Source organism: Equus przewalskii, chromosome 3, assembly GCF_037783145.1.
Source record: "Equus przewalskii isolate Varuska chromosome 3, EquPr2, whole genome shotgun sequence".
Lineage (NCBI taxonomy): Eukaryota > Metazoa > Chordata > Mammalia > Perissodactyla > Equidae > Equus > Equus przewalskii.
In genome coordinates this window covers 17324144-17340563 of record NC_091833.1, presented here as the reverse complement: position 1 = coordinate 17340563, position 16420 = coordinate 17324144, and the positions used below count along the sequence as shown (strand labels likewise).

Genomic DNA, 16420 nt, shown 5'->3' with positions numbered 1-16420 from the left:
CTCTCTCAGCCTTTTACTCACTCACCAAACAGGCCCTGACTCCAGGTCCTGCTTGATCCTGGTATGGGACACGCAGAGTAGGGTCAGGCTGATTTCCACTCTCAGAGCTCCTCAGAGCAGGAAAGAGACAGAGACATAGAGAGTGCTAGCCTAGAGTGGGCTATGCTGTAAGGGACACAGACTCAGGGCCAGGCCCAGAGAAGACAGGGAAGGTTTCCTGGAGGAGGAGGTTCCTCTGGGGAGTTTGAGGAATGAGCTGGAACTTTCAGTGAAGCAAATGGGAAAGGCGCTTCAGGAAGAAGGAGGAGTTTGTGCAAAGGATCCCAAGGAGGGAAGCAGATGATACTTCAAAAGAGCACAATGCCACACATGGAGGGGCTGATGCTCTAAGGGACAGGACCACACACCAGCTTGGTTTGCGTAAATGTTTCTTAGCAGGGGGAGAAGGAGGCTGCCCTGCTGGGACTCTGCCACCCCTAGGGTTGGCCCCCAGCCAAGAAGACCCAGGCCCTGCCTCAGAGCTCCTCCTGGGCCTTGCTGCCCTTCTGCTTCTGCTCCCACTGCCGGATCTTGGTGGGATATATCTCTTCCCAGAACCGCCTTTGGGCTTCCCTTAGCTTTTCGCTGACCCGTGGCACCACGCTGATTTCCAGGTATTGCTCTGACTGGTTGAATGGGGGCCAAGAAGGCAGCCCCTCGCCATTGGGGTTCCTGGGTGAGAGGAATGAATGAAGACCAAGACCTCCTGTGTTGGTCCCCTGGGGGCAGATCTGAGTCATCTAGGCCCAAATCCAGGCATGCCTGCTCACTAACTCACCCTGTCCGGGCAAAGTGGGTCCACTGGGCCATCATGGTGAGACTCAGCTGCTTCTCCTCCTCTGTGGCTTCTGGAAAGGCTATGAGAGGGACATATGTGGATCAGGGTCAGGTGGGTCCTAGAGGGGACTCAAGGGTTTCCTGTGTTGACTGGATACCTCTGTTCCTGCAAGCCCCACCACGGCCCATTGGAGCCTGGCAGCCTAGGGATTGCAAGTCTGTCTGTCCTTACCCAGTGTGGAGCTCTCATCTGTGAGGAAGGGGCCCCCGAAAATGAAGGCAGTCTCAGCCCCATGATCAGCCTTCACCCAGGCTGGCTTGATCTTCACAAAGGAACTGGGCCGATGCTGGAACTCATAGAAAAAGACAGAGACCCCAGAATCTGTGGAGAGAGGGCTGGATCAGAGTTAGGTACCCACAGCCTGATCAGGTCCTACCTTTGGCAGGATAGGCTCATAATAGCACCAATGCCAGTAATAATGATGATGATGACAAAATGATGGCAGCAAGCATTTACTGAGCACTTGCCAGGGGTCGAGCACCATTGTGTAATTGTTCTTTATGTGTCATCATTCATTTTATCCTCATAACAACCTATGGATTAGATTCTATTATTATTGCCATTTTACAAATGAGGAAACCGAGGCACAGAGGGGTTAGGTGTCTTGCCCCAGGTTACCAAGATAGGAACTTGGAGCTGTTCTAGGGCTGTGTTGGGGATTAGCCTCCAGGCTTGGAGGAAGAGAGACTTTTCTACCCAGAGAAGGGCTGAAAGTGGACAAAATCACTCATGAGTCAAATGAATCCTTGAGAATTGGTGATGGGCCCTGTTGGGTGACCTTTGACAAGTCACTGCACCTCTCTGAGCCTTGGTTTTCTCCTCTGCAGAGTGCCCTGTCAGAGTCACCTCTCCTTACTGTGACACTGCATCCCAGAGAGGAAGCAGTGTGTGGGGGTAGCAGTGGGGGGGGAGGGCGGTGTGGGAGGGGGACCCCATCACCTACAATAACTCAGCTCCTGGACCAAAGTGGGAAGGGTGGGACAGGTGGGCTGGGATAGGCTCACCTCGGAGGTTTCTTGAGAAATTCAAAATGGGAAAGTTTAGGATAATGTCGCTCAACAGTTCCTGGAAGGCCTCGCGTTTGGCGTGTGCGTGTGATCTGCTGCCTTGGTATTCGTCCATGATGGTGGACATCACCTCATGGGGCACATCCTGGGGCAGGAGGCTAGGTTCAGGTCCCACAGCCACAGTATACCCTCCGAAGAAGCCCCACACCCTCCGGCCTGGCCTCTTTCATGTTCCAGGGCTCAAGTGCCGGGGGCCAGCCACCTACCTCCCTTGGGGGTTCTAGGTGGTGTCTGGGAGGGATAATGTCAGATTTGGAGTCAAAAGCTGGCTTTGCAGTCACTGCTTGGCTGTGTGACCTCAGAGAGGTTGCCGAGCCTCTCTGAAAGTCAGTTCCTGCCTGGCAGGATGCCTTAGCAGCCTATGTGAAGTCCTTAGTACAGAGTTATCTGGCCTGGAGCAGATGCTCAGTTGAAGTTAAGCAGGAAGTTAGTGAAAGGACAAATCATGGGGGATCCCCACAGCTCCAGAGAGCAGTGATGAGGTTGTATGAATGGGGAGGGCTTTGGAGGTCCCAAAGAAGGGAAATGTGCAGATGTTGAGCACCTCCTGGGTGCCAGCTCCCTGGTAGACTCTTCAAATGCAGCTTCCAGTTTCCTTCTTACAACAGCTCATGTGGGTGAGAAACATCGTCCCCATTTACAGGTGAAGAAATGGGCTCACAAAGGTTAGGATAACTGTGGACAAGTAGCCAGGGTTGGGATTTGACCTCAGGTCCACCTGGCTCTACATCTGACAGCGTGATCTTAACAGCTGAAGCTCTGAGATCAGACGGAGCTGGCTCAAGCTCCGCCTGTGCCCTTCACCCACCAGGAGCCCTTGAGCTTCAATTTCCTCATCTGTAAAATGGGGATGACGGCAGTTCCTACTTCCCAGGGTTGTGATGAGGATTGTAGGAGATGAATGCCCCTCCTAGTGCTCAGCACAGCACCGTCTCTGGCACATAGTCTTTGCTCGTTAAGGGGCAGTCTAGGATGACAGTGATGATGATGATGATGAGTTTCCTCTGAGAACCCTGTTGATTCATGTCCAAGGGGATTCCTGGGTAGAACTAAAAGTCAGCAGTTGGACCAAGGGGCTTGGTGGTAGGTGGGTAGCTGTGGGTGTTGGAGGGTAGGAGCAGAGACTGTGCTCGGTAGGACACCCACTGGACTACTCCTTCCTGCCTTTTGTCTCACCAGTTTGGTTAAGTAGGGCCTCAACGTGGCCAGTACGTCTTCCACGTTCATCTGCTCCATCTTGTCCAGGATACCCCAGCCCTGCGGGGACACCAAGGCCCTCTCAGTACAGCTTGATCTCTGCCCCCTGTCCCACTTCCAGCCATGAGCAGGTGAGTGTTCACAGCCCTCTGCCCATGAACTCATTACACAGCCAAGTGTGGCCAAACCCACAAGTCCACAGACCCGAAGACATAAACCTCAGATTGGGGAGGGAGGAAATAGCATCAAATATAACAGGCAAGTGTTAACAGCAACCCCAGAATTTGTTCAATATTTTCATAAAATAACATCAGGACCTCCAGGTGCTGTAGCAGGGGCTACAGGGAAAGTTAAAAATGTTGTCCTTAAAGTCAAATGTTGGCTTTGTATCTTACAGTTTTAAGGGCACAGACTCTGGGTTCAAATTCCAGCTCTGCTACTCAGTGCATGACCTGAGGCCAGTTACTTAAAGTCTCTGTGCCTCAGTCTCTTAATCTGTAAAAGAGGAATGACAATAACCTGCCTCATAGGATTGTTGAGAGGACTGAGTTTGTACGCATAAAAGCCCTGACAGAGTAAGCGCTGTGGAAATCTTAGCTATTAAAGTCAATTTCGTGATTGCTAGGGTCTCTGTTAATCTTTGTGAGAACAGGAACAGAGAATTCACAGATGAATAAACACAAAGGGTGTACACCCAAAGGGAGATGTTAATCTTCACTAGAAATTAAAGGACTAAAACTAAAGGCTACAGAAGCTAAAGTAGCAAAACTTTTAAAGAATGTTGTTCCACGAGATCAATATACAAAAATCAATTGTATTTCTATACACTAACAATGAACAAGCTGAAGATGATAGTAAGAAAACAACTCCATTTACCATAGCATTAAAAAGAATAAAATACCTAGGAATAAATTTAATAAAAGGAGTGTAAGACTTGTACAATAAAACAAGAAAACATACTTGAAAGAAATTAAAGAAGACCCAATTAAATGGAAAGGCATCCCGTGTTCATAGGTCGGGAGACTTAATATTGTTAGGATGGCAATTCTCCCGAAATTGATCTGCAGATTCCACGTGATCCCTATCAAAATCTCAGCTCCTTCTTCGCAGAAATCAACAAGCTGATCATAATTCATATGGAAATGCAAGGGACCCAGAATAGCCCAAACAATTGTTATGAATTGAGTCGTATCTCCATCAAAAAGATAGGTGGAGTCATAACTCCCAGTACCTCAGAATGTCACCTTATTGAAAGATAGAACCTTTACAGAGGTAGTCAAGTTAAGTTAAGATGATTACAGGAGTAATCAGTAGGGTGGGCCGTAGTGCAATACGCTCGCATCCTTGTGAAAAGGGGAAATTGTGACAGAGAGCCACACAGTACAGAAGGAAGACAATGTTGTGACACAGAGACAGACAGTACAGAAGGAAGACAATGTGAAGACAGAAGGAGAAAGTCAAGGAATGCCTGAGGCTACCAGAACCCAGGAGGGAGGCATGGATTCTCTCTCACAGTGCTCAGAAGAAACCAACTCTGCTGACACCTTCATTTCAAACTTCCAGCCTCTACAACTGTGAGACAATTTCTGTTGTTTGAGCCACGCAGATTGTGGTTCTCTGTTATGGCAGCCCTAGCAAAGGGATACAGCAATCTTGAAAAAGAGCAAAGTTGGAGGATTCACACTTCCCAATTTCAAAACTTACTGTAAAACTACAGTAATCAAGATAGTGTGGGGCCGGACCCGTGGCCTAGTGGTTAAGTTCAGCATGCTCTGTTTTAGTAGCACAGCTTCAATTCCCAGTTTTGGACCTATGCCATTCATCAATGGCCACACTGTGGTGGTGACCCACATACGAAATAGAGAAGATTGGCACAGATGGTAGCTCAAGGCAAATCTTCCTCAAGCGAAAAGAAGAAGATCAGCAAGAGATGTTAGCTTGGGGAGAATCTTCCTCAGGAAAAAAAAATAGTGTGGTAGTAGGATAAGGATAGATGTATAAATTAATGGAATAGAATTGAGAGTCCAGAAATAAATCCTTACATTTATGGTCAATTGATTTTCAATAAGGGTACCAAGACAACATAATAAGGAAAGAATAGTTTTTTCAACAAATCATGCACGCAAAACTGGATAACCACATGAAAATGAATCCCTAACGCACACCATATACAAAAATTAACTTCAAGTGAATCATAGACCTAAATGTAAGAGCTAAAACTTAGAAGAAAACATAGAGGTAAACCTTTATGACTTTGAATTAAGCAATCTTTTCTTAGATATGACACCAAAAACACAAGCAACAAAAGGAAAACTAAATTGGACGTCATCAAAATGAAAAATTTTTGTGTTGCAAAGGACACCATCAACAAAGTGAAAAGATGGCTCACAGAATGGGAAAAAAATACTTGTAAATCATACATCTGATAAGGGACTTGTATCTAGAATATATGAAAAATTCTTACAACTCAAGATAAAAAGACAAATAATCCAATTTAAAAATGGGCAAAGGATATTAATAGACATTTCTCCAAAGAAGATGTAAAATGGCCAATAAGTTGCATGAACAGATGCTCATCTTTAGTCATTAGGGAAACGCAAATCAAAACCACAATGAGATACCACTTCACACCCATTAGGATGGCTATAATCAAAACGAAAGATAATAACAAATGTTGACAAGGATGTGGAGTAACTGAAATCTTTATACATTGCTGGTGGGAATGTAAAATGGTGCAGCTGTTTTGGAAAACAGTTCGGCAGTTCCTCAAATGATTAAAGACTCAGCGATCCCACTCCCAGGTGTACAGCCGGGAGAAATTAAAACATGCTTGCACAAAAACTTGTACGTGTGTTCACAGTAGGATTATCCATAATAGACAAAAAGGTGGTAACAACCCGAACGTCTATGAATGGATAAGTGAAATGTAGTATATCCATACAATGGTCTATTCAGCCATAAAAAAAGAATAAGGTACTGATACACGCTACGACATACATGAACCTTGAAAACATTATGTTAGTTGAAACAAGTCAGACATAAAAAACCATATATTATATGATTCTATTTACAGTCATGCGTTGCTTAACAACAGGAATCTGTTCTGAGAAATGTGTCATTAGGCAATTTTGTCATTGTGCGAACATCATAGAGTGTACTTTCACAAACCTAGATGGTACAGCCTCTACACACTAGGCTGTGTGGTGCTAATCCTATGGGACGACCATCGTACACACAGTTCCTCATTGACCAAAATGTTGCTATGCGGCGCATGACTGTATATTAAATGTCCAGAATAGGCAAATCCATAGATTTGACAGAAAGTAGATCAGAGACAAAAGGTTGATTAGTGGTTGCCAGGAGCCAAGGGAGGAAGGGATGGGGAGTGACTGCTAATGGGTATGGGCTTCTTTTTAGGGTGATATAAATGTTCTGGAATAAGATAGTGGTGATGGTTGCACAACTTTGTGAATATACCAAAACCCACTGAATTGCACACTTTAAAAGGGTAAATTTTATGGTGTGTAAATCATATCTCAATAAAGTTGATATTCAAATAATTATGGTCTGCAAATGCTGATAAAGTTGCAAGAAAACCTGTACACCCAAGTAACTGGCAGCAATTTAAATTGGAGTAGCAATTTGGGAAAGCGCTGCGCCAATGGCAATGCGTAAGAAGTGGAGAGGTCTCCATAGTGGGTACGAATTGCTTTCCGTGGCTAAAGCTTTCACCGTGGATGTTTAGTAAACATCTAGCTGGCTGAAAAATTTATGGTTGTGCTCATTTGGATACAAGGGGAGTGAGAGGGAAAGCCTGCACCAGCGATGAGGTGAGCAGCTCTCCGCGCCACCCGATTCCTGGGAAACATCCTTGGCCACAGGGCCCCGGGCACAGCATTCCACACCAGGCAGATTCGCCCAGGTCTTGGGAGCCAGCTAGGTTGGCTCTTCCACTGTTACACTCATAACTCCAGGTTGACAGTGTGGGCACAAGGCTGCCTCCCAGAGTCCAGGGCACTGTTTCCCCTAGCCCTCTTCTGCCATTACACACACAGACACACACAGACACACACACACTCACGACTGGCCTGGAAACTTCCACAATCTTTGTCCTTGAGGGTCAAGACTGCACAAGCCTCTCATCCAGCAAGCACCCAAATGCCCCTCCTGGAGATTAATTCTAAAGGAATAAGTCAGAAGACAAAGGCTGTGGACATGAAACTGTTCCCTGCACTCTTAGCTTCAGTGGTAAAAACTAGAAGCTGCCCAACTGCCGAAATGAAGGAAATTTATGATGGGACCCTCCCGTTGTGGAAGGCTTTGCAGTCATTAAATCAGTTGCTGTGAAGATGGGTGGAAGTGTGAGAAGGATATGACAAGATGCTCAGGAGGAAAGCATGATGTTGACACTCTGTGTGGGGAGTTCTGTGCACCTGGAAGGGACTGGAAGGCACTAGGGCCATGACGTCCCCTAGTGGCTTGATGTTGTCTAAAGCCTGAGCATCTCAGCCAGTTAGTCTCTCAGGTACAGAGTCATGCTAATCAGTCTCACAGAGCCTGATGTATAAACTAGACATCAAGGCAGGAATATGCCTCGGATCAGCACTGCCCAGAAGCCCACTTTGTGCAAAAGCTTGGTCCCCAAGAAGGAAACATTTGCTTTGGGAAAATTAAGCTGGGTAACCTTGAGTAAATCCTTTAAACCTCTGTGATCCTTAGCTTTCTCACCTATCAAATGGGAGTGCTCTGCTCACAGGCTGTGGTGATGATGTTGAGGCGGAAGAGGACTGGCTGGGGCAGGGCCTTGAAGAGCACAGGGGTCATTGGACACTCACCCTGGGGATAAGCCAGCCAAACTCGTGATTGTTGACACCCAGGAGGAAGGGCACAGAGTGGAACCGCCTCTCCCTCAGGAGCTCCTTGGGGGTCTTGGGAAAGAAGGTGCCATCAATGGTGTAGGCAGCTGTAATTCTCTGCAGGAGAAAGCAAGGCAGGGGCCTTCCAGTCAGGCCCCAGCTTCAAAAGATGGGACCCAGGGGTCACCCAGTGGCAAGCCTGAGTGGCTGAGCCTAGAGGGAAAGAGGGGCTGGAGGCCACCAGGGTTAGAGGGCCCAAAGGGAGTCAGGAGACCAGGCAACCGATGCTTCCATGCAGGCCTCTCACCTGGAAGACAGGCCCCGCCCTCAGGGCTGGGGTGGCCCTCCGTCCACACCCCCAGGCTTAGTTGGGCCCTCAGCCCCTTCCCCGTATGGGTGGCTGCCCCAAGCCTCACCCCAGGCTGCTGATTGTCCCTCTGCTCCCACAGCAGCTGGATAGGACTCCCTCTATGCCACTGCCCGCCACCATACCCCAAGGGTAGGCATACCATCGTCTTGGGAAGGATCAGCTCTTTGCTTGCCTTCTGACGAAGGCACTGTACCATCTCAGCTGAGGAGTTGGAGCTGCAGGCCAAGAAGTCTGCGAAGCTCTGGGGACAGACAAAAGTGTCTTGCCTCCCTCTCATCCATCAACCCCCACCTTCCATCCCACTGCCTCCAGAAGACAGGGGATGCCTCTGTAGGAGAGCTTGGTCACCGATGTCAGAGATGGGACTTCAAGACTCGCCAGAGACCTGCCACCAATCCTGAGAAGCATTCCTTGCCCACCAGCTTGGGTGGTCCCCAGGCACCCCATGAGTCCCTCATTACATCACTGTCATTATCTGTGAGTGTGGCTGAATCCCATTTACCTCCCCCCACCCACCCTGAGAACAGTGTCATTATCTAGTTAACTATATTCCTAGAGCCAGTGGCGTCAGTAAAGTTTGGTGGAGTGAGTAAGAAAATGAGATAAGGTTTAGAACGGGAGGGATTCCAGCATGCCCAGTCTGGCAGGGAGGGGGTGGTGGTAGGTGCTGAGGCTGGAGCAGGGCCGGGAAGTCAGTGGGAAGTGAGTCTGGAGAGAGGGGTTCCTGAATCATCTCATACCCAGGTGGCCCTGGTGGTTTTCTCTAAGCTGCCAAAGGCAGTGTGAGCTTCCTTCATCCTGATGGGTCCCTCTTTGCCAACAAGGAGCTCACTACTGGTAACACCCACTATGGGATTCCAGGAAAAGCACAGGGTTGGGTGAAGCAGGTACATGTTGAGCAAGAAAGTGAAATAAATGCAGACCTGAGCCAGAGGCCAAGGGTCAGAATCCAGTAACCCTGGCTGGGTGATGACTCCACTCTGTGCTATGGCTCTGTGGAACAACCCTGCAGCCAGCGGGGACAGGACCTGCAGGCAGTGTGGAGGACAGACGGCTGTCAGAGGAGGGCAGAGGAGCTTGGAGGTCTGGGACCACAGGAGAAACCATTGCTAGTCTCCCCGGGAGTGACTCACCAGGGCAGAGACAATGCAGGCACCAGCTGATCCTCCAAAAATGGTGACAGAGTTCGGGTCACCCCCAAAGGGGGTGATGTTCCCCTGTACCCAGTGCAGAGCAGCCACCACATCTAGGAAGCCCCAGTTACCAGCTGCGTGCTTGTCCCCAGTGCTGGGGGTAGGGTGGGACAGTGGTTAGTGCAGGCTAGCTCCCCCTGGCAGATTTTCCTCAGCCTTTGCAGGTGTGCTTTGAATCAGCCAGTAGGACTCCAGGCCCTCCCCTGCTTTCCAAGACTGGCCTGGCTATGAGCCACACTTGGTATCCACGTGCCCAGCACATGGTGTGGGTAGGCCTGACTGGGCAGCCTGCCCTGGCTCTCAAGTGGCTGGCAGAGCTTGTTGCTCCTTTCCCTCACCCTCTGCTGGGATCCTGGCCCCAGGTCAGAGCCAACACGTTCTGCCCAAAGGACAAAATTCACTGGATAATGCTGCTTGTGTTCGAGCCTCTCCCCTAGGTGGAGCCTCAGGAAGCACCCGACTCTGCCCCAGACAGCATGGGGGAGGGGCGCTTGGTCCCTAGGCACCCTGTTTGCTTGAGAGAGCTCCATTTAAGCTCTGGACTCTCACCTTGGATCCCCAATTCATCTTACAAGCTGGCCTCTGCTCAATGCAGTCAACGCCCTCCGCCCTCTGCCACCTTACCTGAAGAAGCCAGGGAGCCCTAGGCGGTACTGGACTGTGACCACTACCACATCCCCATAGGCGGCCAGGGCTGACCCATCCTGGGAGGTGGCAGCGCCAAGCAAGAGAGCGCCCCCGTGGATCCATACCATGACCTGCAGAGATGGCCATGAGGCTGTTATCCTCAGCTCTTCAGGCCCCAGCTGCCCACCCACCAGCCCAGGGCATTTTGGGGACCCCCAGAGTGCTTTGGGAGCAGGGAGGGGGAGGGGGCAGGCCGGGCAGAGCTGGATGGGTGGACAGTGCCCTCTGGGCTGCACACGGGCTTCCCGGCCCCTGCTGTGGCCTCAGCTGGGCTATAGATGTTGAGGATCAGGCAGTCCTCCGAAATAGGGAAGATCTGGTGCTTTCCATTCAGCACGAATCTGCCGTTGTTCATTCTCTCCAGATCTTGCAGGCACCTGCGGCCAATGATGAGCCCGAGGGCCAGCGGGTCAGCCCCACAAGCCCTGGCAGCTGGACCCCTGCCAACCTGCCCACTCGCCCACCTCCACGGGGGCTACTCACATTGGGGGAGCAGTGCTAGCATCTCGCACACCTTCCCAGGACTGCGCTGGGCGTGGGGCTGAGAACCGGCCAGGCCCCAGTGGTGGCTGGGCGAACGGGATGCCCAGGAAGACATTCACAAGGCGGTCTGTGCCCTTCACGCCCACCTGCCGGCCTCGCACTCGGCCCAGGGTAGTGTCCACTTCAGGCTGAGTGATCTCTGACCCTGAGGCAGGACAGAGGGGCCGCAGGGCATGGGGTGGCAGATGGACTTTCGAAACTTTCACTCCCTGAACACTTGCTGTTCCAGGCCCTGTTCTGAGCACCTTCACACAGCACTTTGACTAAACTTCCCAGCAGGCCTGTGAGATGGGCCTTATGATTACCCCCTACTTTCTCCTCCCTATGTCTGTCCGCAACATTACCACTCTCCTCCAGGCCAAACCAGCCCCCTGAGTAAAGGAACCAGGCTCTCCTGGCACCCACGGACCTATCTGTGGAGCCTTAGGCTTTGGGCCAGCCACTCACCCTCTCTGAACCTCAGATTACTCATCTGCTAAATAAGATGTGATAACCATGTGTTTTTATTTTCTCTATTCTGAAGTTTTGACATCTGGAGCCTTGCTGACCCCGGAGGGACTGCCCCTCCTAGGGCTAGCCAACTCTTCGAAATACTGAATAACTCACCGGGATGTGCGACTTTCAAATGGGAATCAAGCAATCCAGAGCCCAGAGTGGGCTCTGTGGGGCCCTCAGGCTCCAGGCCACTAACCACCTGCTCTAATCACTCCAGGGCCAGGTACCAGACACTAGAGAAAGCCCCATGCCCCAAAGCCCACTGAGATTATTCAAACTAGCCAAAGCTGAACCTGCTCAGGTTGCCTCACCTGTTCCTTCCCCAGGAAACAATGACAAGGCTCTTGCCCACATTTTTCCCTCACCCTCTGCTTTCCTATGTGCCTCCTGTTTCTAGGCAACTGTGAATAAACTTCCCCTTTCATGACAGTCATTTCTGTGTCTGTGTCTTACTGATTAAAACAAATCCCGGGTTCCCTTTAAACATACGGACAATCATGTGTCCTGGCAGGGCTACTGATGTGTGTCCATCTCACACATGATGGCAAGGGCAGAGCCCCTGTCCAGAGAGGATGCACAACCCCTGGCATTCCTCTGAAGTGAGGGCTCCTTCCCTGAGCAGGCAGCCCACCCTTCCTTGTCCCTACCTCACTCTTGCCTCCTCCCGCCAACCCAGAAGCTCCCACCTCTGCAGGTCTTGTAGCTGTGTCTTACCAGGGGGTGTGGCGGGGAATGCCAGGAGCAGACAGGCCACCCAGACCAAGACCCTGGATCCAGTTCTTACCAGTGTTCCCATGCTCCTCACTCACAACCAACTGTGGGCAGAACTGGCAGAAGGTGGAACGAAGTCCCTGCCCTCCAGCACAACCAATCTCTAAAGGGTTATGTAACGAAAACCTCAGTGGACCAGCCTGCCTGGCTAGTGGCCAGCCCCAAGATCCACTGCCTGGAGCTCAGGCTGGGGGAGGAGGGGCTGGGGCTAGAGAGTGCCCCACAGGGGCCTGGCTGATATGACAGCCCCAGGCAAGGGAAGGAGCCTGGGTTGTGGAGCTCTGCAGCCCCAGGGTCAGATCCCAGCTCTCTTGACTCAATGACTTCCGTGAGACCCTGTGCACTCATTGCAAGACACACACATCACCAGCCTGAGGGAGTGGTGGCCAATGACTCTGGTGCCACTCCGAGTGAGCCAACAGGCCTAGGGTAGGGACTGGTGTCCCGTCCTGCCTGCCGGGGGGGTGCTCTGATGCAGGGCGGAGGGAACTGAAGTTGAAACTCTTTTTTTAGAAAAATTGAGGTTAAATTCACATAACATACAATTAACCCTCATAAAGTAAACAATTCAGTGACATTTAGCGTATTTTTATTTTTGTGCAATTACTCGCCTCTCTAGTTATAAAATTCTTTCATTGCTCCAGAAGAATACCCTGTTCCCATTAAGTAATCATGCCCCAATCCCATCCTTACTCCATCATCTCTCCCTCATCCTCTGATAATCATTAATCTGCTTTCTGCCTCCGTGGACTTCCTATTCTGGATATATCACATAAAAGTAACCATACAACCTTTTCTATCTGGCTTCTTTCACTTAGCATAAATGTTTTGAGGTTCACTCGATTTGTAGCACATATCAGCACTTCGTTCCTTTTTATGCCTGAGTAATACGTCACTGTATGGCTATAACACACTTTGCTTATCCATTCATTCATTGATAGGAATTTGGGTTGTTTCCACTTTCTGACTGTTATGAATAATACTGCTCTAACCATTTGTGTACAAGCTTCTGTGTGGTCTTACGTTTTCATTTCTCTTGGCTGTATACCTAGGAGTAGAATTGCTGGGTCATATGGTAATTCTATGTTCAACGTTTTGAAAAGCTGACAAGCTCTATTCCACAGCTGCTGGATGACACTCTTACAGAGCTCAGGACCCCGGGCCTGAGCAGTGCTGCCGTGGAGCTCCAGGACTGAGGATACCCCGGGTGTGTGTTGGGCGTGACTTTCTCATGTAGGCCCACTCTCTTGGAGGATCCTCCAGTGACAGAGCAGAAGCAGGGCACTGCCTTCAAGGGGCCCTAAGTCTCCTGGGCACGAGGAGCTGAGATCAGCAGGGAGGGATGATGGGGGAAAAAGGGCAGGAAGATTCCTATTAACAACTCAAATCCCAGGAAAATGTGACTCAAGAACTAGACGTCCTGCGTTCATATCCTGGCTCTGCCAAGGGCTAGCTGTGTGATGTTGTACAAGTTGCTTCACAACTCTGGGCCTAATTTTGTCATCCATAAAACGGTGATGTAAATAGGAACCACCTCACTAGGTTGAAGTAAGTTTACATGTGTGAAAATTCGAGGTGCAGAACCAAAGCCAATGGAAGCTTGTCTTAGGGCAGGGGTCTGTCTCCCTGCTGGCTTGCGAGACTCCCACCTCAAGGAAGGGCAGGACTCACCTCTGGGCCTTAGTGTCAGAAATATGGCTGGCTGGGAGTGGGGGTGGGAGGATGGGTGGAGAGTGCGGGGTGCTGGCAAATATTTGCTAAATCAAACAGTTGGAAGTGCTGGCTTGGTGAGGAACAAGGTGAGAGTCATGCCTGGACAAGATACCGGATTCTCTCCTGGGTTCCAGCTGGTACCTAGAACTGGAAAGCCTGAGGCTCAGACTTCTCTCCTCCAAAAGGAAGTAGTGCAGCTGCCTGAATGCTTCTGGCAGCCTTGGCGGGGCCATTTTCTCTCCCTTAACCTTGATCCGTGAACCTTGATTCATAGGCTTGTGCAAGCATTGGAGAGAGACACAGAAAAACAGGGAACCAACCACAATCAGATACCACTACACACCCATTAGAATTAATCAAATGTAAGAGACTGATAAGATGAAGTGTTGGAGAGGACATGGAACTGTTGGAACCCTCACATAAGGCTGGTGGGGACGCCAAAATGGTATCGTCACTTTGGAAGAAAGTTTGGCGTTTTCTTTCAAAGTTAAACATACACTCACCATATGACCCAGCAATTCCACTCTTAGCTATTTACCCAAAAGAAATAAAAGCATATGTCCACACAAAGACTTGTCTGAAAATGTTCACAGCAACTTTATTAAAAATAGCTAAAGGGGCCGGCCCTGTGCCTGAGCGGTTAAGTTTGTGTGCTCCGCTGAGGCGGCCCAGGGTTTCATTGGTTTGGATCCTGGGCGCAGACATGGCACCGCTCATCAGGCCATGTTGAGGCGGCATCCCACGTGCCACAACTAGAAGGACTCATAACTAAAATATATACAACTATGTACTGGGGGCATCTGGGGAGAAATAGCAGAAAGAAAAAAAAAAAAGAGAGAAGAGTGGCAACAGTTGTTAGCTCAGGTGCCAATCTTTAAGGAAAAAAAAAATAGCCAAAAAGCAGAAATCACTCAAATGTCCACCAACTGGTGAATAGATAAAATGTGGCATATTGTTTATGGAATACTACTCAATAAAAGAAAAGAACTACTAGAGGAATCTCAAAAACATTATGTTAAGTGACAGAAACCAGTAAAAAATGATTCCATTTCTATGACATTCTAGAAAAGGCAAATTAAAGCAACAGAAAGCAGTTCCGTGGTTGCATGGGACCAGGGTCAGGCAGTGATTGACTGCAAGGAGCACGCAGGACGTTTTTGGAGCAACAGAAGCATTCTAAAACTTGATGTGACAGTGGTTGCATGTTATATACAGTGACCCAACTGTATCTAACTGTACACCCAAAATGGGTGAATTTAATTGTTCATAAATTATTCCACGATAAAGCTGTTAAAAAATAAGGTTACTAAAACTAGTCGTAAAAACTAGTCCTGAGAACGCACTTCTGGGAAGCATGCTGTGCATCAGCAGGACTGAAAGGCACACTGAGGCGTGCATGCCATGAGTGCTCAATAAATGCCTTCAGGATGCTGGGGAAGCATTAGGCACCAGTCAGCGTTCACCAAAAGGAAAGCCCCATCCCTCTCCCAGTTCAAGCCCGTTCAGGCTTAAGGTTATCCTTGTCCGCCATCTGGTGGCCAGAGCAGGCAATGCGGGAATCTCCATCCTTCACGCCCAGCTTCACGGAGGCTCTATGACTTAAATGCCGCGGAGGGAATGAAGGGGAACTTTCCCCCTGGGAAATCAAGTGCCCGGAGAGGACAAATTGGTCAGAGGTAGGGGCCTAGAGGGAGTCCTGGGTCTACGAGAAGAGGGATATAGCCTCTTATACAGAAAGAAAGTGCTTTGGTGGAACAAAGAGGCAGGGTGAACACAGTTTGGTAGCCTTGCATGCTGAGATACAATATGAGAGGGGTTTTTTTTTTTTGCGGGGGCGGGCGGGTGGCGGGGGGTGGAGGTCGGGGGGGGGATGGAGGTTGGGGTGGGGGGAATGGAGGTGGAGGTGGAGGTGGGGGTGGGGGGGATGGGGGGTAGGGGGTGTGGGGAACGTTTAGAGAAAACAATGAGGTAAGTAGGAAAACTGATGATGTGTCTGCCTATCCTGCGTTGAGGGATGCTCAGCAGAGGGAGCAGGGGAGGTGGGGCTGGCCAGGGGAATTCCAAAAGGCAAGAGGAGACCTCCCTGGATGGAGAGGCCCTTGGGAGCCAGGGGACAAGACTCTCTTCTCCTAGATATGCCTGGACCTTCTGACCCCTCAATCCTACTTCCAGGAAACATCCCACAAATAAACATCTTCACCCATGTGCTACAATCGTGTAAAGTTCAGGCCCTACAGTGTCTGCAGAACCACTGAGAATAAAGGCAAACTTCAGGAGGCAGGCGACTGAGGAAGCCGCCTGGTTCTCCTGGCCACAGCATAGCTGGCCCAGGCTTCAAGGGCCCATGGACAAGCCCAGTCCTGCTTCTTACAAAAAATGGAGTCAGTCACCTCTGTGGAATACTGATAAGTGAGTGAGAGGGCTGCTTAAACGTCAGTGATAGATGACATTTAATCTAGGGGGACAATGGGCGAGGACAGGGACTTTTACATTCTCAGTAGTTGGTAGCCTCAGTGGCTAAGATCTGAGAGCTCCCAGGCTCCTGGTGTCCAGGTTTTCTACTGGCCACTCACAGATGTGAGGGCATGTAGGGCTTGCTGAGAGCCAGGTGTGGGCAACATTCCCCAAAGTGCCCTTCTTCTAAGGGAGAG

General features: G+C 49.8%; 1 protein-coding gene across 2 annotated transcripts; it reads right to left on the bottom strand.

The window, feature by feature from the left end:
* Positions 1-411: 411 nt before the first annotated feature.
* CES3 (carboxylesterase 3) lies at positions 412-12372 on the bottom strand. 2 transcript variants are annotated; one of them, XM_008509144.2, is made up of 13 exons: positions 12000-12372; positions 10731-10935; positions 10486-10624; positions 10185-10318; positions 9501-9654; positions 9291-9395; positions 8507-8608; positions 7977-8114; positions 3121-3201; positions 1882-2029; positions 1049-1198; positions 818-896; positions 412-711 (listed from the first exon to the last, which is right to left on the bottom strand). In XM_008509144.2, the coding sequence occupies exons 1-13, from the start codon at positions 12079-12081 to the stop codon at positions 516-518; spliced, it is 1713 nt and encodes a 570-aa protein (XP_008507366.1). In that variant the 5' UTR covers positions 12082-12372; the 3' UTR covers positions 412-515. The 2 variants fall into 2 exon arrangements, with proteins under 2 accessions (XP_008507366.1, XP_008507373.1); XM_008509151.2 differs by having other exon boundaries at positions 12070-12362.
* Positions 12373-16420: the final 4048 nt, after the last annotated feature.

Bases quoted from the DNA above. Each gene is read 5' to 3' on its own strand.
- CES3 (XM_008509144.2), bottom strand. From the start codon at position 12,081: ATGGGAACACTGGTAAGAACTGGATCCAGGGTCTTGGTCTGGGTGGCC. The intron at 10,936-11,999 runs GTAAGACACAGC...GTCCTGCCTCAG, and splicing joins ATTCCCCGCCACACCCCCTG to GGTCAGAGATCACTCAGCCT. The intron at 8,115-8,506 runs GTATGCCTACCC...TTTCTCCTGCAG, and splicing joins TGATCCTTCCCAAGACGATG to AGAATTACAGCTGCCTACAC.